The following is a 25554-nucleotide window of genomic DNA, read 5'->3' on the forward strand; positions in this document are numbered from 1 at the left end:
ATAACTACCTGGTTTGGGGACACTGGGAGCAACATCCAAGGGGTTGGTGAGCAACATGTTGCCCCTGAGCCACTGGTTGGGGATCACTGCACTAAGGGCAGCACTAGGGGCCAAAATGCTCCTGGGTTCTAAAGACTGCGAGTGCTCACACACCCCCTTACTGTTCACTTAAAGGAGAAGGACAGTCATTTTATTGCAAATAGATTTGCCAAATTAGTGCCCCCTAGAACAATATATTTATTCTGCAGAAAGCATTACCATACCTGAATAAACAGCCCTAGAAGCTTTCTCTGTTTGCTTAAGACAGCAGCTGCCATTTTAAGTAGCTTCCTGCTGCAGCTCTAGATGTTATAGCTCAGATTACACATTCCTAAAGTTGGGGGGGGAGTGAGTTTTATTAATTCTTATGGGAGGGGGAGCAGGAGAGAACTGCGCAGACTCTGGCCCCGGGAATGAAGGATTATTCTGGGAGAGGAAGTCTGATCCCGAAGAACATGTTTACACAAAAGAAGACACAAAATCTTGTGTTTCTTTTGATAGAGGACTCAGTGCAGCTTTTCTGTGAGTGCTTATGGCTGTATTTACATAGACCTTTCTGATAAAGCTTAAGAAGCTCTTGTGCCCCAGGGTAAGCTGCACTTGTGTAGCATGAGGAACAGAGCACAGCAATAATAGGCCTCCTGATGCTCCCTAACTTGCGATTCTGAATGACACTCAAAATTAGGGGGGTGGGGGTGCATCTACATGCAGGCACAGGCAGTGCTCGATTCAGGGGCATATTACAGGTCTCTGCTCTCATACTCTCAGAAAAGGAGCACAGAGGTTTCTATTCTTCAAATGCACTAAGCAAAGTGCAAAGAAACTGCTGATTGTTGTCTATTTAGTATGTTGCACATTGTGTGGTGTAAGTTCAGTCTCAAATGTCAGTTCTTTACGCCATAAAGTATACAGAGCAAGTTGTCCAACCTGTGGTTTTAAAGGCACCGCACTGGAGAAACAGGTATAAAAATTGCAAGTCTTGCTATGGATTAGTGCTAGGGAGGCAAGGGAAATGTTAGATATCCTTTAGTTCTACAATCTTGCGCCGTAACTGCTTGATATCTCTGTGGACTTTCTTGGTTTCCAGGTTCACCTTTGTCTCTTGGATTTGTTGAAGAGAATTTAGAGATTCTTGAATTGACTGAAATCCTAATTTGGAAAATAAAAAAAATTGCAGTTAGATATCACAAACTCTGGAAGTATAGAAACAGTAAAGTATGAATTTAATGCCCAAGGTTTTCTCAGGTCAAAATGCCACATGACCCATTAGCCTTAGCACTCTAATAACTCTATTTAAACAGAGGAATGAGAGCTGCACTTTGTAAATTAGAAGACATACGAAGTCTGGGGATAGTCTGTCCTATAGAAGGAATACTTTAGTGTATGCATGGTTTCTAAACAATACTGGGTATAAGTTAATCTTCATGCTTTAAATCATGCATGCATGCAATGTATTTGCTTTGGGAATTTGTATTTATGCTCTCCATAAATCACAGCTGAAAGATAACTGTAGTAATATGAATGGTCTGCTATTGTCTCTGTCGATCTAAGCAATATGGCAGCCTCCAAGGTCAGAATTGGGTTTCTGGGGCTGATGCCTGGGGGCCCTCCTCCCACCATGTACTGAACTTCTTCCTTGTGGCCACAGTTGGCAGAGGGAGTAGAGGTGCCCAGTCTAACTCTGACAGCCTCCACCCATGTAAAAATCCTGCTGTGCAAACAATATATATTTTGTACAACTGACTGGCTTTGTTTTACTGGAACTTATCATTTAAATATAACTTCATTGTTACGTGTATAACTGGCCTACCTGCTCTGTATTCACTCTTCATATTTTCCAACTCATCCCAGATTTCCGTTTCAATTGCATTCATTCTTGCATTGATTTTATCCTCAGCGTGTTTCAGTTTGTTCAGCTTGGTCTCAAGCCTCTGCGTCTCGACTGTTTTATCCACTTTTATTGTAAGGTGCTGGATATTGTCCTGCAGCCTCTTCTCTGATATATCCTGTATGGTAGGGAATTCTAGTTAAACACTGAAACATAACACAAGGAGAGGAAGGGGGGACCCCATCTGTAATACTTGTTAACCGTGTATTTACTGTTTCTACTTTAAAGCAACAATGAGGGTGCATACAGTAATGGTAAAAATGCAGTGCCTAAGGTCAAGCTTTATTGTCATCACATCTGCATACAAAAAATATACACATGAGATGAAATTGCAAATTAGAGGCCCACCCATGAAAATTAGAAACAGAAAATGGTAGTGGAAAGTAAAGCTGCAACTGATGCTGTTGGCAAACTAAGGTTGATTCAATGTTCAACTCTTTCATTTTGAAGTGCCATTTCAATGCCATTTTGCTGGGAGTGATAGAAATGTGGTGTCTTGAAATCCCACACTGTGCCTAGACAATTGTACTGTGTAACTGGATAAGAGGAAAGTATGGTAAGTATATGGTTAATACTGCTGGGGCACCGGGAAAAAACCTGGTGGGTCCCAGCTCTGGCGCTCCACAGATCCTACCGTCTCCCTCCCCTGACACGCTGCAGGTAACCTTCATTTATGCTCACTCGAGGGAGGGGGTCGGGCGGGTGGGGGGCCCTGCGGTTTGAAGGCCACGGCAGGGGCCATTGAGGAGTGCAGGGGCCACTGAGACCCGGTGAGCCCTGCACACCTCAATCTGACCCTATATAATAACACAGACCGGCATTATGAATATCCTGTAATATATTGGTTTCTAAATGGTTTGTCATGTTACAATAGCTGCTCAGTGATGTAATTGTGTTAATATAACTAATATAGTTGTAAAATATGAGGATAGCAAAAGTCACCGTGGAGTTCCATGAGATGTAGAAAAGCTCTTGACCTTTGGCCACTTGCCTTTATTTGATTATGTATCTCTTCTGTGACTATGTATCTTCTTATGTTTTAGAATGGGTGGTAGATTATTTCCTATATACAGGATACTATGTAGTCTTTGGAAGGGGAACCTGTGATACAGGGTTGTATGGTACATATTTAACACAAACCCTATTAGTAACTTGCATTGACATGAAGAACATGATTCGCCTTCCCATTCAGAGTACTTACTTTGATAGGAATTGCTGAGTACCTGCTGTGATAATGGTAGTTACAGTCAATGGTGGTTTTAGATTTTTTGCTGTGCATGCCTTTGTACAGAATTACTGGAGAATTAATGGGCTTAGAGAAGAGCACATCTATGAAATGTATGCGGGGATATAATAACTAGAGGGCAGATATGATTAAGAGTTGCAAGTAGTCGGATAAATATGGCACCATTCCCAGAAACAATCATTAATTTCCCTCCGTGGTAATGTTTTTTTCCCCCCAACATTATTTCTACAAGATCTGAGCCTCTGCTGAATGAATCTGCCCTTGGGTACCATCAAGACATTGATAACTAAAGCACATGATGTGATGGAGAAGGGAGCAGATTGTAATGGACACGAGATGATGATGTGTGGGTTCTCCTGTGCAAGTATCTGTAGTTCCATTGTTGCCAGTCACTAGTGCTTACCATTTTCTGTTGAATGGCACCCAGGAGCTGCTCTAAGCTGTGAGCTTGCTCTTGGGAGGATTTTTGTATTTGAGATTCTGTCCATCGCCGGTGATTTTGGATTTGTCCTTGTATATCATTAAGTAACCCACCAAGCCTAAGAATAAATAACATTATTTTAGATTATCAAGCAACAATAGTGTTACAGAGAACCAATGCTACAGAGTTAGGTACTGCAAATAAATTGCCAAATAGTCTTGTTTTTATTCCAAAAAGCATAGTTTTTTCCCCCAAAATTCCAGTGTAATAACAAGAGCAGCATAAGTAGGATTGACCAATACAGATGCAAATTAGAGCCTGTTTGTTTCAGAGTGCAGAGATCTGTGGCATGACCCTTGGAGGTAGGACTTAATCCAAAAGGGGCTGGCAAAGGAGGCACATATATTTTCAATGTGGCACGAGGGGCAGAGTGCATCTTACCCTAGGGTGCAAGCACTTCTTTTGCCCCAGGTTAAAGTGTGCCGTGTGTTGTTTAAAAATATATATATTTCTACATTTTTTAGATCCCAGGATATAAATATAAACTACAATGCTTTCAGCTCAGGTAAGTGGGTGATCTAGTCTGGCATCTTTGCAGTATATATCTACATGCACAGTGGAGCAGTGGCTTTCATTTCTGCCTTGCAGCAAGGGGTTCTTTACTTTGGATTCATCCTGGGAATTATATGGAAGAAGTTTGGATGTTCTCCTGTGCCTGCATGGGTTTCCAGGTAAGCTGGTTTACTCCCACTCCCCATACAGACAGGTTAATTGGTTCCTCATTGATGATAGAGACTTTAGGCTGCACTAGGGCCTGGGACGAATGTTAATGATCAACAATCTATGTAAAATGGTCTGTATATAAATAAAGGATAATGAATAATATCTTTATAAAATATCTCAGGAGTCTATTATAGATTGAGGACAGAAGCACATAAATCATGAACTGCCATTCACATTAGTTGCTTTTAGTTGCAAGAATTATGGTATCATATGTATTTATGAAAAGCCAAATCCCCTCTACTATCTATATGCTGCTCCTTTGAAAGTATTTGACACTGCCCAAATTTATATACATGTACTCCAGGAATACATTGCTGTAGTTTATTGAGGTTCAGACAGTGCTGGCTGCCCCATACTTAGTCATCAGTCTTGTTTTAGTACTTAGCTACTTAGCACAAACCAAGAAAACAAGTGGTAATCATTTAGTCTCTGTATTCCTCTGAATCCATTACTAGGATCGGGAGCAGCTAGCACTGAATGAAGGGCTACAAGTGATGAGTAACATTCGCACATTTCTCTAGAGTCAGTTGAGTCATCACTGACCAGTTGCTGCCCTGCCCAAGACTCCTGTGATACTTCTCCAGTATCCGGTTATGCAAGGTGCAAGAGCAGCGCAACATAATGTGAGGGACACTATTTTGGGAACAAGTTACAAAAAAACAATCACCAGCAAACAGGGCAAGTGCCAGCAGGGTAAGTCTTGTCCCTCATTGCTTTTTTTGGCCTACGTATAAATGCAGGCCAAGAAACTGCAAAACCACGTGATCCATTGTCTGCACTCATGGGTAATGTGTCTCGTTGAGTGCAGAAGCATAAAGCAGAGTTCGGTGAAGCTCTTGTATTTTGGCATCAAAATCCACTCTAGGTGTCTTCATCAAGGCCCAAACAGAAGAGCGAGTAAATCTGCTGTTTATCTATGTTATTATGCAGGTCAAGAAACAGCCACATGTGGCACTCAGGCCCAAATTTGAGGGCGGCACAAATTAGGGGGTGGCATGCCACACCTAAAGCTTGCTTTTATCCAGAGTTCTCGGGACTAGACATGCTCCAGGTGTAGGAACAAAGGATGCATGTCGCACAATCCTGTGAGTTCCCACCTAGCCGGTATTTCACTGACCCAGCTAGCATAATAGCAGCCAATAGCGGCCGTTATAATAAATTTACTGGCAAATGAACTCGCCTGCATGCGATGTACCCCCGGCCTGCCCTATTCCTCTATCCTAGCTCCAACAGACTTACTAAATGCTTTCCAAATTCAATCCTTGAGGGCATGAATTCAGCCCCTGATGTCATAACCCCCCTTGATGACACATCCCTGTCCATTTACATCACAGACGGCTCCCTCGCAGGAACTCCCCCCTGCCCAGCTAGTAGGCAACCCAAAAAGGCGGCAACCCTACCTATGGAAGGAGTAGGCAAGGGCAGAGGAGGATGCCAGCACTGGTGGCACTAGCCTAGAACCCTTGCTAGTTTAATATGTCACAGGGCATTTGCCTGTGTGCCAGCAAATATTTTATGGGATCCACTGAGGAGGGTGCCGATCTCTTCATTACTGAACAGTGGGCCTAGAGTTGCCACGTCAGCCCTGTATTACCGGCCACATATTAAATCCATGTTCTGCATGGCTAGTTAACAACTGCACATACTGTAAGTCAGTTCAGTCAGCAGCATGCATCTAAATTAATTGCTAATTAGCTATGCAGGATGTGGATTCAATGTGTGTCCGGTATTAGGACTAATGAGCGTTCCTTTCTGCGTTTCTCTGCAGTGCGTTCCACCTGTGTTTGGCGCTTACATGCGCCTGTGTGAGTATAGGCACATAGGGAGAACAGAATGCGTTCCTTCCTGCACTGTGCTGGAGATTTTTCCGTTTTGAGTGCAAATAACATACTGCTTTGCTCCCCCAGTTTGTAAATATGCCCAATGGTTTTATAATAGTCAGAATGTCTTTAAAAAATTTTTTGCTAATGCTGAAATATTCAGATATACACTTTAGCATTTAGCATTCCACAAAACTGGCACATCTAAATAGTTATCGTTTGACCTTCCAATGTTTGGAATTAATAGGCAAACTCAGCATAAATTCTTTCCTTCAATACAAGGGAAAACTGCAGATATCAAACCGACAAACCACTCCAACGCTCTAATTCTGCATTCTGTATTGATTCAGTGCCTTGCTCTATGCCAAGCTACTCATTAGGCTAAGGCTTTTCTGGACCAGGCTGCATTAATGTAATTAAAACACGTACTTGAAATCTAGAAGTTGGATCTCGTGGTGTTGCTCCCCCTGTGCGGATTTTACTTTGTTGTTTTGCTCAGAAATGGAAGCCTCCATCTTTCCTAATAGCTGCATTACCTAATAAAAATTCAGCAGGGAACAGTGAGTTGAGCCAGTTCATCCGCTCTCACATTAACCACGCACCACTTACTTCCAGCACTCAGCAGAGAAAACACACATTTCTGTGGTCTTAGGCAGAAATTGTACAACAGCTGGTAAGAGGTTTTACTAACAGACAAGGTAAATACACAGCCTTCTATGGATACAACTGGGAAATTCCCTTAGGCAAGGGGGCATTATACCAACACACAGGCATACCCAACCTGTGGCTCTTCAGCTGTTAAGTTACTACTCCCAGCATCAGATAGGTATAGATACTAGAGAGAAGCCTGGGGGTTCAGGGGCAAAAGTGTAACCCTTTGGAACAGAGTGCCACCTAATGCAGGTAGCATTTCATTTGGGCACAATCCACATGTCTCTACTCTGAAATGGAGAGCAAAGGTCCCTCAACTATTTCTCCATGCATTCTCCTTGCCCTTTTTATACTCTTTGCACACTGTGTGGGGCATTGTAAATGACTCTCAGATCTACATGCTTTATAATGATGCAGTTTAACATACATTTTAGGGCTGTTGCACATGAGAATTTATTATTAGAGAATATTATTAGAGATATTCAGTACCTTGAGAACCTTAATTGAGGCAGCACTGTACCAGGAGCAGCACAAAGACACCCCTGGCAACTCATTTATGGGTTTTAACCTCAAATTTAGCTTTTTAGGGCAGAGAGTGCAATTGTAATGTGTGCACTATTTATTTATTATTTACCAATCCCATCATCACTGTCTAAGCACAGGAGAGGTAATCAAGTGGGGTGGGGTGAGAAAGTACAGCATTGGGTCCGCTGTCTCAAAAGGTCCCTAAGCACCCCCTGGAGATATTTATCCCCATGATCAGAAGTAGTGCACTTTTTCTTTTAAAAGTCACCCATATGAAGTGCTCCTCATTAACAGCTGAGCGAAAAACCCTGACACAGTTATACCATTTCACACGCAGAATGATGGCGTGAAAATGGGAGCAGTATGTTTATTGGGGTAATGGCATAGACCTGCTGAATGAGTGATCTACACAGGTGGTATGTGGCTTTGAAAAAATAAAAATACAATACAATGTGTGTGGGGGGGTATGGTGATAAGCACAGGCATTAGATTGCAGTTGGATTTTGTGCAGTGTTTTCATTGCCTATGGAAGCTGTGTGCCCACTGGGGTGTAAAGCCATTTATTCAGTGTTCCTTCTCACCGAATTAATCAATAGAGAGAGGAGGGCTATTAACATACTAATTCCTTTTTATTCTAACACCATTTGGGGAGATTGTTCGTATTACAAAACAGATTTTTTTTCTAATTATACCATGTTACAGAACAGCAATTATTTGGTCCTCAGAGACAAAAAAAACCCATTAGTGATCATATTTAAGCAGGGCCAATTTAATATATATGAGGCCCCCAAGTATTTTAGGAAGACTGGGACCCAAACCAAAGGAAGGGGGGGATCAATGATGTTGTGCAGGAATGTGCAATGTGCAACTATACCTGTACAGCTCTGTTAGTGTTGAAGCAGTCTGTTGAAGCAGTATGCTAACCCATGGAAATATATATATATATATCTATATATCTATATATATATATTTATTTAAACAGTACCTACTGAAGTTATTATTGGAACTAAGCGATGTTCTGTGTGTCACATGACTCACTGCATTTTGGTGTATTAGAATAAATAATGTATATCAGGATAATAGAATTCACCCTGCGAATACAAAAGCACCAAACCTTCAGCCTTTGTGACTTCCAGTATCATGATAATTTAAAGCAGGACTAAGTTATTTCCGTTACTATAAATATACCATATTATACTATAAATATAAAGCCTGCTGACAGCAAGGACATGCACGTGTCACTACACTCATTTGGTTTTGTTGTGCCGTGCAGGCCTCATTCACAAGGGTATTATTAAAGCCTAGCTATTTATTCAGAACCTTCAGCCTAACTGAGAATGGATCCTTTCAATTACAGGCAGGAAGCAAGAGGTGAGGGGGACCTACAGCAGAAAGGCAACGCAGTTCACTGTGGGGGGGACTGGTTACGATTGGCAGCTTTTTTCTCTGCTCTGCTTCTACCTAGGAGTGGGCACAATGATTGTGAAAGGATTGATACACAAGGCTATTTTTTATTGCAAACGTATGTCTGTCTATTCTTGGCATATGGTATAATTAATTAGTGGTAGTTTGCTGTGTGAGAGAGCTATGCTATATCCTCCCTGCCTTTATATCTCGGTGAATCATCCTCCTACTTGGGAACACTCCGTATTAGAGCATTGCCTGCCTTTATTCAAGCGTGAAATAATGTGGAATTTCATGTGTTGTCCTCTCTCGTTTAGTTTATATGAGCAAACTGAAAAATAGAGAAATATTGTTGGGGTTGGATATAGAGAAGGGCAGGAAGGGTATTGGTCCTGGGCTCATAGCCCTTGAAAAGGTACTTGGTTAGAACATACCAGGACTAGTTTAGCATAAATTCATGCCAATGGCAAAGCAATTGGGTATAACTAGTGCATTCCTATAATGAATATGTGGATTATTTGTATATAACAGTAAACTTAAAGTCACCCCAATTTTTTTTTACTCAACAGTCTTTCTCATTTTAACGTATGAAAAACTAAAACAGAGCTGGGTCAAATAGCATTGGTGTCTAGGGGCCACCCTACCCACTGCTTTCTCCCACATTGAACCCCTTCCCCACTTTGTCACACCACTCGCCCACCCAATCTCCTCCAGTCTGCCAGCATGGCCCTGCTGATCTGCTCCCCCAACCCAACAACTGTTGCCACCACCCCCATTACTCCAAACTGCCTGCCTTTATATTTGGCCCTGAATTGAAATGCCAAGATTATCTATGTAAATAAGACTTTGTAAACTAGACTAAAAGCAGAATAATTTTAGCTGATATCCCTGTTTTCCTATGGGTAAGTATAGGGCATGTGTGGAAAACCACAAGGACCCATGAAATACATGGAGCTGGGGACATTTGGAATAGCAGAATGTAATGACTTTTCCCCGGTCACCTAGTTGAACATGAAGCAGCACTTGTTTGTGTGACATTCCTTGGCTGACAACATGAAGGGATTTTGTCATATTTCCCTTCTGCTCTCCATTTAGGCTTGGCAGCAATGAAATGTTAGGTGCATGAAAACGGACAGATGTCCATTGCGGGGAATGCCTTCATTTCCCTTGTCAGCTCAGTGATGGTTTCTGGTTAGTTTGTTTTAATTACGGCTAAGCTCTGCTGCCCTAGTTTCAGCTGCTTTATGCAAATGTGAACAACATCTACACTTTAGCCTCTTAGTAATGACAATTGGTTTGTATACTAATGTTTGTTTTGGTTAATAGAGCTTCCATGCTTGTTATTGTGCATAAGTAAAGCCCTAAAAGCCTAGGTGATGGAGAATTAGGCCACGTATAAAGGGAAGGTTACACCTGGGGTAGGGTGATATAAGAAGAAGCAATAGGTGGACAGTGAATTATTGGCAGAGAGGTGCAGCAATTTAGAGTAAGTATTAATTAATATGATAATAATATTCAAGCTTGACCAGCTCCATAATCTACCAAAGAAAGGTTTACTATCAGTGGTGTAACTATACAGAAAGCAGAGGGTCTTATTCTCTATAGTTTTAGAAACTGTAGTAGCTGGCCACCCTCCCTGCTTGCGAGTACCACTCACCTACCTAATAAGAGCAAGCAGGTGCAAGCTAGTGGGGGGGGCAGGCGGCCGGCCACAGGGGGGTGGCGGGTTCCTGTTGCTCTACCCACCGGGGACCTCCGCAGATTTTTTGGCAGGGCCCTCCATGGCTTAGTTACACCACTGGTTACTATAGGCACATTGGTTGATTAAAAATGATTTATAAACATTACAGGAGATAATAGGAAATGTAATGTCTATACACGCCTTCTTTTTGTTTCATTAAAGTTATGCTTACCACTTCCATCTGTTAAAGGCTGATGGTGCTGCATAACTTATATGTACAGTAATGCCCCTTCTCCACCATTAGCCCCACTAAATTCTCATGGGTCCCCTAATCCTCTTCATGGTCTCTCTCCTGCCCTACTTTTACACATACTGAGCCAGCAGCATCCACAAGCCATAATCCTGCACTGCTGGTTTAAGGTAATGGCACACACAGAGCATTGACCGCCACAGACTGTAGTAGTAACAGCCCATTAAGTTTGTTCTGACTGCTATAGTTCTTGCAAACACCATGGCATTCCATCTGTGCCATAGCCCTTAGTGGGTTTTTGTAATCTCAACAGAATTTAGAAAGCAGTGTTTATTCCTTCACATTTTGGGAAAAGGTCTCCCTTCGACCACACATCCTGTACATTAAAAAAAAGTTGACACTATAAACATATTTTATAACAAGCTTAATGGGCAGCATAATTTTTTTTTTGTTTACAACCTACAGTGCATGTAATAAGGTGATGATGATAAAGCAGACAGAGGAACACTGTATAATATGGGAAGCAGGGCGGTTGCTATCAAATAAATCATGTAACATAGTCTGTAGCAGACCGGGACTGTAGGTACCCCTACCCACATATAAACTCTATGCAGAAACAGTAGCCAAATTGGGTTGTTTTGTCATGGAATTAGTTAGTATTACAAACTGATATTCAAAAATACTTTATATACATCACAAATAAAGTTGTCAGATAGAAAACTCCCCTGCCAGCTAGCCTACAGTATATAGGAATCAGGTTCTGACTAAGACCCTAGCATTTTAAGGACACAGAGGCCCAAACAGCCCCCGGCCAGCCCAATAAATTGACAGATTGTCAGTCTGGGCCTCATGAGTATGTACTATAAGTTTTAGCTTCTGACTGGTAAATACACACCTTTGGATGGTATAGTTTCATTGCTGTGGGCAGGCACTCTAACCAAACACACACCTTAAAATCTGACTCCTTCATATGTGTTTCCAGTGAAGCGTTTATGCTGCGAATCTCTTTCTCCTGCGCTTGAAGTTCATGCTTGGTATTGGCCAAATCCCCAGAGAGTTTTGCAATGCTGGCATCACATCTGAAATCAGATCAGTGGCAGAAATATAATCATTTTATAAAGTTCATACTGTATTCCTTTTGAAGAGGATTTATTTTAAAGGGGATATATACCATAAATTTTTACAGTGCACTAAACCATGTAAAATAATGTGAAATAGAAGGAAGTGCATTTATTTTAATACCTTTGGGTTCAAATATGTCCATAACTGCTTGAAAACTGTGCTCTACCCAGACCTTATGCCAGCTTCCGGTTTGGACTCTTCAGTATGTGGCTCAGAGCCACCGCCCTCATAGACTTCAATGACACAACCTCACTTACTTAAAGTGGAGTGAATATTCATACAGTGGGCGGGGCTTAGTGATGTCACAGCACTAGTTCCTGATCTACTTGTCCCTTCTTCCCCCACAACAGCACAAGCAGAGAGACACAGAAGGAGGGAGGAGTTTTCCCTGCTGCTGCTGAGTAAAGCCTGTCAGTCAGTGCTGTGACCACTTCCTGTGGGAGACTGAAGGACACTCCCATGTCTCATTTCACTCTGGCTTCTGAATAGAGAGGTTGTGTATGCAGCTCTCATATAATGACAGTTTTAGGAGGTAAAATGCTTTCAAAACATCTTTCTTTCTGCATCATTTCGCATTTTGAGGGAGGATGAATATTACAACTGAATATGAACTTTATATAAAATGTCTCCTTTAAAAGACTGAAATAATTCTAAATGGTGTTTTAAGATGTTCTATTTCCCTTCGCAGGTGAATTTTGCTGAGTTGGAAACACCATTTTCTAAGTTTTCTAAGCATTCGTCCATATGTGGCAGGGTTTCTCTGAAAGGACTGGCTGTTTCATTCTATCAGACCCAATATAGACTTGGTGACATATGTGAAGGGACTCAACTAATCACAGTTAATCATTCCCTGTATGAATCAAAGGTCATTCACTCAACTTGTGTACTCCGTAATCCTTCATCGGTATAAATTCTATTTGTTCTTTTTCAATCATTTTAATGATTATTTCTAGTCCTCAGTTATGGTGATCAGTTTAAGAAGGATTACTCTTTATCCAGAAAACTGATGTCCTAAGCATTCTGGATAATAGATTTCATATCAACTTAACCTTTAATGATCAGTTTGGTAAAATTTCCATACATTGGTTTTAGCACTTCTCTGATATCTGAATTATTCAGGAAATTAACTGTATAAAGGGTAAGTTCATAGCTGTAGTCAGTTACATACAGATTACATACAGATTTGTCTTGGAAGACTGATCTGCCTGCAACATATTGTTAGAAAGAGGATTCCATAGAGATTCCAAAGAAGGAATCAGGTGGCTAATCTCAATATTACATGAAAAATTTACTTCTTAACTGTGCCAACAGTACCTATGTTAGCTGTGAGATAATAATATTAATATCTATTTATAAAGCTGCTCAGAGTGAATAATAGGATGACAGGCATAAATGGATGAAATGACTCTTGTAGCAGTGGGATAAAAGCTTCTGGCAAGTGACTCTGGCTGTGGGATAGCAGGTATAGTAGGGAGAGATGGTGCCTATAGTAGCAGTGGGATAATAGCCTCTGGGAAGGGACTGTGGCTGTGGGATAGCAGGTATAGTAGGGAGAGATGGTGCCTATAGTAGCAGTGGAGGGATAATAGCCTCTGGGAAGGGACTGTGGCTGTGGGATAGCAGGTATAGTAGGGAGGTATGGTGCCTATAGTAGCAGTGGGGGGATAATAGCCTCTGGGAAGGGACTGTGGGATAGCAGGTATAGTATGGAGAGATGGTGCCTATAGTAGCAGTGGGGATAATAGCCTCTGGGAAGGGACTGTGGCTGTGGGATAGCAGGTATAGTAGGGAGAGATGGTGCATATAGTAGCAGTGGGGGGATAATAGCCTCTGGGAAGGGACTGTGGGATAGCAGGTATAGTATGGAGAGATGGTGCCTATAGTAGCAGTGGGGATAATAGCCTCTGGGAAGGGACTGTGGCTGTGGGATAGCAGGTATAGTAGGGAGAGATGGTGCCTATAGTAGCAGTGGGGGGATAATAGCCTCTGGGAAGGGACTGTGGGATAGCAGGTATAGTATGGAGAGATGGTGCCTATAGTAGCAGTGGGGATAATAGCCTCTGGGAAGGGACTGTGGCTGTGGGATAGCAGGTATAGTAGGGAGAGATGGTGCATATAGTAGCAGTGGGGGGATAATAGCCTCTGGGAAGGGACTGGGGCTGTGGGATAGCAGGTATAGTATGGAGAGATGGTGCCTATAGTAGCAGTGGGATAAAAGCTTCTGGCAAGTGACTCTGGCTGTGGGATAGCAGGTATAGTAGGGAGAGATGGTGCCTATAGTAGCAGTGGGATAATAGCCTCTGGGAAGGGACTGTGGCTGTGGGATAGCAGGTATAGTAGGGAGAGATGGTGCCTATAGTAGCAGTGGAGGGATAATAGCCTCTGGGAAGGGACTGTGGCTGTGGGATAGCAGGTATAGTAGGGAGGTATGGTGCCTATAGTAGCAGTGGGGGGATAATAGCCTCTGGGAAGGGACTGTGGGATAGCAGGTATAGTATGGAGAGATGGTGCCTATAGTAGCAGTGGGGATAATAGCCTCTGGGAAGGGACTGTGGCTGTGGGATAGCAGGTATAGTAGGGAGAGATGGTGCATATAGTAGCAGTGGGGGGATAATAGCCTCTGGGAAGGGACTGTGGGATAGCAGGTATAGTATGGAGAGATGGTGCCTATAGTAGCAGTGGGGATAATAGCCTCTGGGAAGGGACTGTGGCTGTGGGATAGCAGGTATAGTAGGGAGAGATGGTGCCTATAGTAGCAGTGGGGGGATAATAGCCTCTGGGAAGGGACTGTGGGATAGCAGGTATAGTATGGAGAGATGGTGCCTATAGTAGCAGTGGGGATAATAGCCTCTGGGAAGGGACTGTGGCTGTGGGATAGCAGGTATAGTAGGGAGAGATGGTGCATATAGTAGCAGTGGGGGGATAATAGCCTCTGGGAAGGGACTGGGGCTGTGGGATAGCAGGTATAGTATGGAGAGATGGTGCCTATAGTAGCAGTGGGGATAATAGCCTCTGGGAAGGGACTGGGGCTGTGGGATAGCAGGTATAGTAGGGAGAGATGGTGCCTATAGTAGCAGTGGGGATAATAGCCTCTGGGAAGGGACTGGGGCTGTGGGATAGCAGGTATAGTAGGGAGAGATGGTGCCTATAGTAGCAGTGGGGGGATAATAGCCTCTGGGAAGGGACTGTGGCTGTGGGATAGCAGGTATAGTAGGGAGAGATGGTGCATATAGTAGCAGTGGGGGGATAATAGCCTCTGGGAAGGGACTGGGGCTGTGGGATAGCAGGTATAGTAGGGAGAGATGGTGCATATAGTAGCAGTGGGGGGATAATAGCCTCTGGGAAGGGTCTGTAGCTGTGGGATAGCAGGTATAGTAGGGAGAGATGGTGCATATAGTAGCAGTGGGGGGATAATAGCCTCTGGGAAGGGACTGTGGCTGTGGGACAGCAGGTATAGTATGGAGATATGGTGCCTATAGTAGCAGTGGGGGGATAATAGCCTCTGGGAAGGGACTGGGGCTGTGGGGTAGCAGGTATAGTAGGGAGAGATGGTGCCTATAGTAGCAGTGGGGGGATAATAGCCTCTGGGAAGGGACTGTGGCTGTGGGACAGCAGGTATAGTAGGGAGAGATGGTGCCTATAGTAGCAGTGGGGGGATAATAGCCTCTGGGAAGGGACTGTGGCTGTGGGATAGCAGGTATAGTAGGGAGAGATGGTGCCTATAGTAGCAGTGGGGGGATAATAGCCTCTGGGAAGGGACTGTGGCTGTGGGATAGCAGGTATAGTAGGGAGAGATGGTGCCTATAGTAGCAGTGGGGGGGGATAATAGCCTCTGGAAAGGGACTGTGGCTGTGGGATAGCAGGTATAGTAGGGAGATATGGTGCCTATAGTAGCAGTGGGGGGATAATAGCCTCTGGGAAGGGACTGTGGCTGTGGGACAGCTGGTATAGTATGGAGAGATGGTGCCTATAGTAAAAGTGGGGGGATAATAGCCTCTGGGAAGGGACTGTGGCTGTGGGATAGCAGGTATAGTAGGGAGATATGGTGCCTATAGTAGCAGTGGGGGGATAATAGCCTCTGGGAAGGGACTGTGGCTGTGGGACAGCTGGTATAGTATGGAGAGATGGTGCCTATAGTAAAAGTGGGGGGATAATAGCCTCTGGGAAGGGACTGGGGCTGTGGGATAGCAGGTATAGTATGGAGAGGTGGTGCCTATAGTAGCAGTGGGGGGATAATAGCCTCTGGGAAGGGACTGGGGCTGTGGGATAGCAGGTATAGTAGGGAGAGATGGTGCCTATAGTATCACTTGAGAAAGGGCTGTGGGTCCAAAACATGTAGTGGCACAGCTTAATAAAGTTATTTGCAACAAAGTTCAGCTTTTAGGCTTCCTCCATTTGTTTTCGTCAAGTTTGGGTACATGACCTTTAGCTGCCAAGACAGGAGCATTTGTTGGAACCAGCCTACTAATTGCTAGCCAGATCGAAACATTGGATATATCTGCTTTTCACCTATTTCAAATAGTCGACGTGGCTTACATTGCATATTTCTATGCATTAAACACAAGGAAATTAAAATAAACAAATCTGGCGATGTTGCACAAATCAAAACAAAAATTACCTCTCCTAATGTCAACACTTGTTATTAATTTCCCTTTACAACACCAACAAATGTCAGTGTAAACGGATCTATTAGCCTGCCTCTTTATCAAATTACTGCTATACTCTAGTAAATCACAAGGCTTATTTCTCTAATGATTATCTAAGTGAAAAATGAGCACTTTGTCTTTCATTAGTGGTTCACAGACATACAGTATTCATATGTACTCCCATTATTCCCGACATCTCAAACATTGCCTTGATAGAGCTGAATAACCTACGCTACAATCACAGATATGATTAAAAATCCACAATCCCCATATATAGATTTAATACAGTGCCATCCCACTATAAAACTACCCAGATGCTGTATATGATGTTTTGTATTCTGCACACTAATATAGACTTACAGAAATCTTTAATTTGTTAAATAGCAGCTGAAAAAAAGAAAACACGTCAAGTTCAATCTTTTGCCCTAGTAAATTCTACCCAACTGCTGCATGAAAAACCCCATTCTGCTTGATCTTCCTTGTCTCCAAAAAGCAACCAGACCACTTTCTGAACTTTGTACTTAATATCAGTAGCCTTGTAGTTTCAGATTCAACCCTTTCTTGAAACTAATCTAATGCGGTGATCCCCAACCAGTGGCTCAGGAGCAACATGTTGCTCACCACCCCCTTGTTGCTCCCAGTGGCCTCAAAGTAGGTGCCCATTTTTACATTTCGGCTTGGAGAAAAGTTTTACTCCAAGCATAGGCTCCTGCAGGCCAGCAGGCCACATGGGGATACCAAATAGCCAATCACAGTCCTTATTTGGTATCCCCAAGGGACTTTTTTCATGCTTGTGTGGCTCTCAAAGAAAGTTTGGGGATACCTGATCTAATGTATCGGTCAGTATAGCCGATTCGGGGAGACAATTCCATATATATACGCATATGACTAAACCTTACCAGTGCTTTGTAAAGGAAAGGAATTACACACCAGTCCTGTCAGTCTATAACCTTAATAATACAGGATAATTCCTTGATGACCCCTGTTGCTGATGCTGACTGGCATTCATAGCCACACGTTTATTATTCACAAGTACTCGTAGGTCCTTCTATTTTAGCCCAGTTAGCCATTTGAAGCTAATTCACCAAAACTGCTCCTAAACTGGACATGTAACACCGTTATTGCTCAAGCAGGGTTGTGCAACTTCTGCCACCTATGGCAAAAACACATGGATTTGGCAGGTCAGGGGCCCAGAACCAGTGTAGTAACCCCTGACCCTACTGCCCCCTAACAGTGTAGCAGTTGATGCCCTAACCCACTTGCTTCTGTTAATACCTGGCTCAGTGGAAAACAGACTGAGTTGATGATTTCAGAAGTACTGACAAAAATTAACAGGAAACACTGACAGCATGAATGGTACATTTCTAGGAAATATTGAGAATAGTAAAAGCAGGAATATATTTGTTAATGCTGACCTGGCCACTCGACCTCGTAGATCACCAATACCATAGAGGTGTCTCTTGTCCAGATTCTGAACAGCATAACTTGTTCCTGTGCTCACTTGATCTCTATCTCGGATCTGATTCTCCAGAGTCTACAATAGTCCAATAGAAATCTTCTATAATATCTTCCGTGTAAGAAATGATTATTATTACTATATACACTGGTATAGATAATTACAGATAAATATGTGTTACACTTTTGGCCAGCTTCCCTTAACTCTCACTTTGTTGGGAAAAACTGCACAGATTTATTAAATTGTTTGTAAAAAGATAAATATTACAGGGTGATTAAATGCATTTAGAAAGTCAAGCTTTCTAAATGAGCTGTTTCTCAATGATCATTGTTGCTCTGCTTTAATATCCACACTATTGCTGCTTAATTTAGGCAGCATCTGTACAAGGAGTGTTATTATTGTCCACTTTGCCAATATAAGGAGACAGAATATCAAGAATCATAAGCCAAATCCTTTTAATATATTATGGGCAAAAATTCAAAAAGCATTTTAACAGGAAGCATTAATGGTCAAATGTGCCATCCTTGTTAATTTGTAAGTTCCACTGAGTAACCTGGCTGCCGGTAAGGGACTGTAGAATATATCCAGTATACAAAAGGAATTATATGAAAACATTATAATGTTATATCACGCATATTTTCCTCATTAGAACAATAAGAAACACACAATATTGTTTCTGCTCCCTTTTTCCATACAGTTCAAGGAATCCCTTGTTACTCCTAGAATTATGGATCCTAAGAGTCATTGATTTCATTGGCTTTTTTACTATGTATCAAACGCAAGTTTGAGATGCAAATGTCAGTGTATATAAAGCAAGTCCTGGTTATTACCTCAATATCTTTACTGAGCTGTTTGACTATCTGGGCCATTGTCTGCATGTGGTTTTCTAGCAGCCTTTGGGCCACTGTATCCCAATGACTTCCATGGAGCCCACGCAGAGATGAAACATCATCTTTTAATTTAAAGGCCTGATTTAGCAAGATGTTGGTGGTCTTCTCCTGGTTAAATAACCTGCCTTCTAGTCCATCCACTCGATTCATGTGTATGGCTGGTAGGAAAGGCTGCCCTCTATAAGAAAGCAAGTAATTTAGTAACTTCTGGAAAGAAAGAAATAGCTGGTCCAGATTTAACAAGAGATGATTCCTATTCCCAAACTCATGGCGGCATTCTGAGGAGCTTTCAGTGTCTTGCTATGCATTTAATTAGCACCTGTAATGTATGGGCACAGTATTACTAAATCAGTTAGTAGGATAAATAACATGTTGCACTAATGTATAAAGTACAGCTTTAGTAGACATGCATGTAAATATTTGTCACATTTTAAAGAAAGTTGACTTTTGAAGATATCAGGAGAATAGCTGGGGGACAAAACACATGAGATGTTATTTTCTGAAAGCCTTTACTGCAGTTAATAGGAAAAGGTTTAGTTGTCTTTGAGTTTAAAAAAAATGCATTCATTTGCAGTAGGACCTAGAAACCACAAGGCTAAATGATACAATGTTTGTTTTTGTCCAGAAGTTCTATATTCTACAGTAAAACAGCTGCCTATAGGTTTCTACATCAAGTTATAAAAATATACTCTGGGAATTTTATAAACCAATTGAACCTAATAAGGACTTTCTCTCTCAGCTAAGTCCACAACGTTGGTGAGTTGTTTACTTCCCCTTCGAACTCTGATCAGATTAATGTTGAGGCCTCGTGGCTGGCAACGGCAAACAATGCACATTACTGATAATCACTCTAAAGGTGCAGCTAAGGAATCTCGAAACAGCTTTAGAGAAACCACAAACAGGTTTGCAATGAGCTTCTAATGTGCAATGATTGCAAAAGACATAACAAAGCTATTAAGAAGGCTCCCAGGAACAATATGTCCAAGTTAAATGGATTTCCGTCAGCCTGCAGGGCTCCTCCCAAGCTTCTGACATGCAGGGCTGCTTATTACATGCAGAATATGTGGATATCTAAATTGACGACCTGGCTGATTCTGCCCATGCTTTAGATTTTATTAGACATATACACTTGTTTTACAAGTTATATATCCCATAACATATCATTCAATAGTAATTTTTCTCTTCTAGGATTCATCTATTTAATTTCCTATACCTATATAGCTCCAACATGTGTATTTAGGGTTGCCACCTTTTTCTGTCAATAATACCAGTCTTTGGATTGGGGACTGGTTGTCATATCATTTCGAGGTTGGGCTAAGGGGTGGTGAAGTGGGCGGGCCTGGTGGGGGAAGGGTGCATGGGGCCAGGAAATGGGTAGGGAAATGTGCGGAGTTATAGGCAAAGCAGAGGGTGGCCCATGGTTATAAAGGGTCATTAGCAACAGAGAGGGTCAGGGGAGGGAGGGATTTATAGAGCATTACATATAGGGCAGTACATTGCTGGTACATTTGTAATACCGGTGCCATCCCTAGCTGATGATTTACCAGCTAGTCTGCTCAAATACCAGCCAGGTGGCAACCCTATGTGTATTAATCAGGTCTTTCTAGACATTGTTCAGTCAGTCATAGCCCTAGTGGAACATATAATTTAATTTACAAACACACACAGTCTAGTCAGTTTTATCAGAAGCAAATTAAAGTAGAACTAAGGCCTAAAAATAAATATGTCTAAAAATGCTGTGTTTTATATACTAAACTTAGAGGGGTAGCAACATTTCAATTTAAGCAACTGACCCCAGTGGCCAAAAACGATTGCAGTTTTATTGTTACTTTTTCTATTCAGCCCCTCTCCTATTTTTTTTTTATATCAGTTTCTCATTAAAACTATTCCCTAGTTGCTAAGGTCATTTAGACCCTAGTATCCAGATAGCTGCTGAAATTCCAAACTAGAGGGCTGCTGAACAAAAAGTGAAATAATTAAAAAACACCAATAATAAATAATGAAGGCCATTTGCAAATTGTTTCAGAATATCACTCTTTACATCAGTGCTGTCCAACTGGCGGCCCGCGGGCCGCATGCGGCCCGCGACCCCCCTCTGTGTGGCCCCCCACCTGTCTGGCTGCTTTGATGGCTTACCTTTGAGTAAGCATTAAATGGTATCAGTACTGAGATTAACTGGCCCCCTGCATGGTTCTCACCTCAGATTCAGGCTGTAATCCCCCTGTATTGTTTAAAAATGGAATCCCCTGTGTTTTTTCACACCTTTTAATACCTGCATTGTTCACCCCCTGCAGTGTTCACACCTCAGGCTCAGGCTGTAATCACTCCCATTGTTCACTTCTTCACACCTCAGACATAGGTACTGTAGGCAGAGTATGGCACATACAGCCAGCATAGGGTAGGTAGAATGGCACACACAGGCAGAATAGGTCAGGGAGGGTATGGCACACACAGGAAGGGTAGGGCAGGCAGAGTATGGCACACACAGTCAGGGTAGGGCAGGCAGAGTATGGCACACACAGGCAGAGTATGGCACACAGAGGCAGCATAGGGAAGGCAGAGTATGGCACACACAGGCAGGGTAGGACAGGCAGAGTATGGCACACACAGACAGCATAGGACAGGCAGTGTGCTGCCTGTGTTTGCCATACTCTGCTTGCCCTATGCTGCTTGTGGGAGGTGAACCTGGCAGGGGTTTGTTGTGGGAGTTTGTTAGCAGTTGGAAATAGCCATTAAATGGTCCCAAAGGTGTGTAATTATGTACTGGGGGTTGCTCTGCTATCCACAGGGGAGGAGGAGGCATATGGAATTTAAGGGTATATCTTAATATGACATAATTCTTTCACATATGAATGATGGTTGATATCCCCACAGTAAGGACCAAGCATTTGGGATTTTGCTGTGCTACCACCATTGTGATAAAATAGGTGTGGTTTGAAGTGGGTGTGGTTTTAAAAAGGGGAGTGGTCAAAACTGGCTTCCATTAGCGGCCCTCCACCATGTATGCTAGAGAAATTTCGGCCCTCGGCACCGTAGAAGTTGGACAGCACTGCTTTACATCATACTAAGGGGCTGATTTACTAACCCACGAATCCGACCCGAATTGGAAAAGTTCCGACTTGAAAACGAACATTTTGCGACTTTTTCGTATGTTTTGCGATTTTTTCGGATTCTTTACGAATTTTTCGTTACCAATACGATTTTTGCGTAAAAACGCGAGTTTTTCGTATCCATTACGAAAGTTGCGTAAAAAGTTGCGCATTTTTCGTAGCGTTAAAACTTACGCGAAAAATGCGCAACTTTTCGCGTAAGTTTTAACGCTACGAAAAATGCGCAACTTTTTACGCAACTTTCGTAATGGATACGAAAACTCGCGTTTTTACGCAAAAATCGTATTGGTAACGAAAAATTCGTAAAGAATCCGAAAAAATCGCAAAATACCGATCATTACGAAAAAAACGCAATTGGACTCATTTCGACCCGTTCGTGGGTAAGTAAATCAGCCCCTAAAAGTTAACTTAGAGATGAACAAGCCCATTAATGTACAAGCCAAAGGGTTTAGAAGCCCTAAAACAGTACAATGTGATAGCTTAACATTTTCAGCTTTATAAAGCTTTAATTCTCCTGTAACCTACTACCAGAAAACCCAGATTATCACAGGCAGGCCAAATAACTCTACACATGGAGGTCCAATATAACCCAAGTCCTGCCTGAGGAGGAGACAAATAGGAACAAGAAAATGTTGATGAATACAGGGTTTGTTAATGCTAATAGGACTTATTTAGATTTGGCCTGGCTGTGATTCTTAAGGTCCCCATACACGTTAAGATCTGCTCGTTTGGCGAGGTCACCAAGCGAGTGGATCTTCTCTCAATATCCCCACCTACGGGTGGGCGATATCAGGCGAATTTTGGCTAATTTGGTCATTTGGCCCTGGGGCCAAACAATCAAATTAGACTGACAGTATTGGGCACAGTTGGTTCAGGGACTGTATCAAAATTTTTTAACCTGCCCAATCGATATCTGGCTGATTTCAGGTCAGATGTCGGTCGGGCAGGCACGTCGTTTGTGCCCATACACGGATCGGTCTAAGGGACCGATATCAGCAGCTAGAATTGGCCCATGTATGGCTACCTTTACTCATTTTTCTATACAACTTTCCCTTTAGACCCATGCTAGATCTAGTTTAAAAAAATGATTTTTCCTAACCAGATTCTCTTGAATGCTACTTGACACAATAAAAGAATAAAACAGCTTTGTTAACCATATGACTTCAGCATTTGGGTCTGTTTGATATCATTTTGCTCTGTGGTATTATTGGTTTCAGTGCTTTATCATTCCATTCATTTCCATGCCTTATTGGACTGATTATAAACCCTTGGGCAAAAGATGCCTTACACAAATCAAATGAGAGAGGAAACACAATAATATATTGCTCACTTTAGAGACATCTCTTATTCATCAATGCATCAGAAAATGGAAGCCATTTATCTTCCACTACACTAAAAGTGGATTATTTCCTTTGTTCAAAGGAAAGGGCCAACAAAGATCCTGTGCTATATATTTAATGTATCATTTCCCTCTTATAATGTTGTGGCTTTAAATGATTATTGTGCATCTCTCTCAAACTGGCAACATGCAAAATGCTGGGGAGATTTGGCCACAAGGCAGCACAACACCAGCTCATTATTAGTACAGGACTTACCTATCGCTGTAGGGAACCAACTGAACTGAATTTTCTCTTGACATTTTCACTCAGTGTTGCTTCAGTTATATCCGAAAAGAAAACACAATAAATAAATAGAATGAACAGAGGATCTGTATTGCATGCAGCCTGGCCTCAGCAGGTGAATTCTGAGCTCCTTTAAATACTATCAGGAAGTACAATTTATAATAAACCCCCCCCCCCCCCCCATCACACACACAAACTAAGTTCTGCAGTGTTCATTCAAACAGATTCAGATAACCTGTAAATACCAATCCAGATTAGGTCACCCACAGCAGCATTATCTGCTTTAATATTAAAGTGGACCTGTCACCCAGACATAAAAAGCTGTATAATAAAAGTCCTTTTCAAATTAAACATGAAACCCAAATTCATTTTTATATTAACACATCCAAACCCATTATAGAGGCATTTAAAAATCCCAGATGTCAATCATATATTGCTTGCCCCGCCTTTATGCCTTAGGCATAGAGGCGGGCAGACAATAACTTTAGCTTTTCGTTCAGCACTTCCTAGATGTCACTGCACATCTCACTTTTCCCCTCCCTCCTCATCATCTAATTGTGTAGCCAGTGCAAGGGCCTGGGCATCAGGTCCCCCATTCTGGCATATAAACAAGATTTTGGCATGATACAAAGCTTGCCTTAATAACAGTGTCCACAAAATGGTGCCTACCTGCTTGCTTTGATTGAGTAATTCCAAGACGGAAAGAAACAAGATTGATATTATTTATATAGAGTAAGTAAAGTTCATTTTGCTCAACTAACAATATAGAAAATAATTTGGAGTTATTTCTTAGGGTGACAGGTCCCCTTTAACTAAAGAGTAGCAGACGCAATCAGATAAAAAACACAGGAAGTCAGAAGAGTCATAATTAAATGAGGCATTTCCTACATGAACTATTAAGAAGTAGAAGAATTATTTATTGGGCCCCTAAATGTGACTGTGGTTTATGTGGAAACTTGTGGCCATGGACCTTCATGAGGTGTGAGGAGAAGAGAGTAACCAGGGAAAGCAGGGTTAGGGGCTACTTCAGTGCCGCCTCAGGGGTCCTGGCCTCAGTTGGTGCCCCCCTCACGCAGGAAGGATGGGGGCACGAATGGGGGGGTGGCACCAACTTCGCTGCCTCAGGTGGCCAGGACCCCTGAGGCGGCGCTGAAGTAGCCCCTAACCCTGCTTTCCCTGGTTACTCTCTTCTCCTCACACCCCATGAATGTCCATGGCCACAGGTTTCCACATAAACCACAGTCACATTTAGGGGCCCAATAACTAACTCTTAATAGTTCATGTAGGAAATGCCTCATGGAGGTTCCATTTACACAAAAGAAAACAAAGTTTTTAAATGGCTTTTCACATTGCTTTTTAGTCAATGGGTAGAAAAATATTTAAAAGCTTTTACACATTCTTACATTTCCTGCAAAGTGTGTTTTTGCCCTGAATCTCATTACCCCAGGGAGCCCTGTATGTATGGCCCTGTAAACATGTATCATAGAAGTAACTGTTAAGTAAATTAATATAAAATTAATATCAAATGTTAAATACTGTCTAAAATTTGCATGAGATCTAATAAATCTTTCCTTACCTTCATCCAGTGAGTGCGGCTTGTCTTCAGCTCTGATTTACCCTCTGGCCACAGTACCGTCTCATATCCTAGAAACCTGGCTCACAGGTAAACAAAGTGACCAAACATGACAGTCCCTTGCACAAACTCCATTTATAACCTAACTCTGGCTCAGAGACTGAATAGGAGACAGAGTCTTAGCAATGGGGCGCATTTACTACTGACTTTAAAATAATGATCCCCAAACTGAAAGTTGCCCTCTCTCTGTGCTCTGCTTGCTCTGTTTCATACCTTTGTTTGTTCCATAGACAGAGAACCCTCCTCGTGGCATTCATACCCCTCCTTGCCCAGTACTTGCCTTGTGTTTATTGCTGTTTCTAGGCTACAGGAATGCTAAAGACAGTAGTTATTTGGTTTCCCATTCAGAAGCTGCCTGTCGCTAGTT

General features: G+C 42.3%; 1 protein-coding gene across 2 annotated transcripts; it reads right to left on the bottom strand.

Annotated features, from left to right (window-relative positions):
* Window positions 1-531: 531 nt before the first annotated feature.
* On the bottom strand, window positions 532-25554 carry fam81b (family with sequence similarity 81 member B). Of its 2 annotated transcripts, XM_031893405.1 has the most exons (10): window positions 25401-25554; window positions 25131-25206; window positions 23528-23586; window positions 18763-19000; window positions 17892-18010; window positions 11604-11787; window positions 6627-6733; window positions 3577-3712; window positions 1850-2045; window positions 532-1188 (listed from the first exon to the last, which is right to left on the bottom strand). In XM_031893405.1, exons 3-10 carry the CDS (start codon window positions 23569-23571, stop codon window positions 1055-1057), a joined length of 1158 nt encoding a protein of 385 aa, XP_031749265.1. In that variant the 5' UTR covers window positions 23572-23586; window positions 25131-25206; window positions 25401-25554; the 3' UTR covers window positions 532-1054. The 2 variants fall into 2 exon arrangements, with proteins under 2 accessions (XP_031749265.1, XP_031749267.1); XM_031893407.1 differs by having other exon boundaries at window positions 11658-11787; window positions 25131-25537.

Source organism: Xenopus tropicalis, chromosome 1 (genome assembly GCF_000004195.4).
Source record: "Xenopus tropicalis strain Nigerian chromosome 1, UCB_Xtro_10.0, whole genome shotgun sequence".
NCBI lineage: Eukaryota > Metazoa > Chordata > Amphibia > Anura > Pipidae > Xenopus > Xenopus tropicalis.

What these genes read in the sequence shown, in the direction of transcription:
- fam81b (XM_031893405.1), bottom strand. Translation starts at nt 23,571, where the DNA reads ATGTCAAGAGAAAATTCAGTTCAGTTGGTTCCCTACAGCGATAG. An exon ending in TTGGTTCCCTACAGCGATAG is followed by an intron (nt 19,001 to 23,527) that starts GTAAGTCCTGTA and finishes GCTTTCTTATAG; the next exon opens with AGGGCAGCCTTTCCTACCAG. An exon ending in ATCCAACTTCTAGATTTCAA is followed by an intron (nt 3,713 to 6,626) that starts GTACGTGTTTTA and finishes ATTTATTCTTAG; the next exon opens with GCTTGGTGGGTTACTTAATG.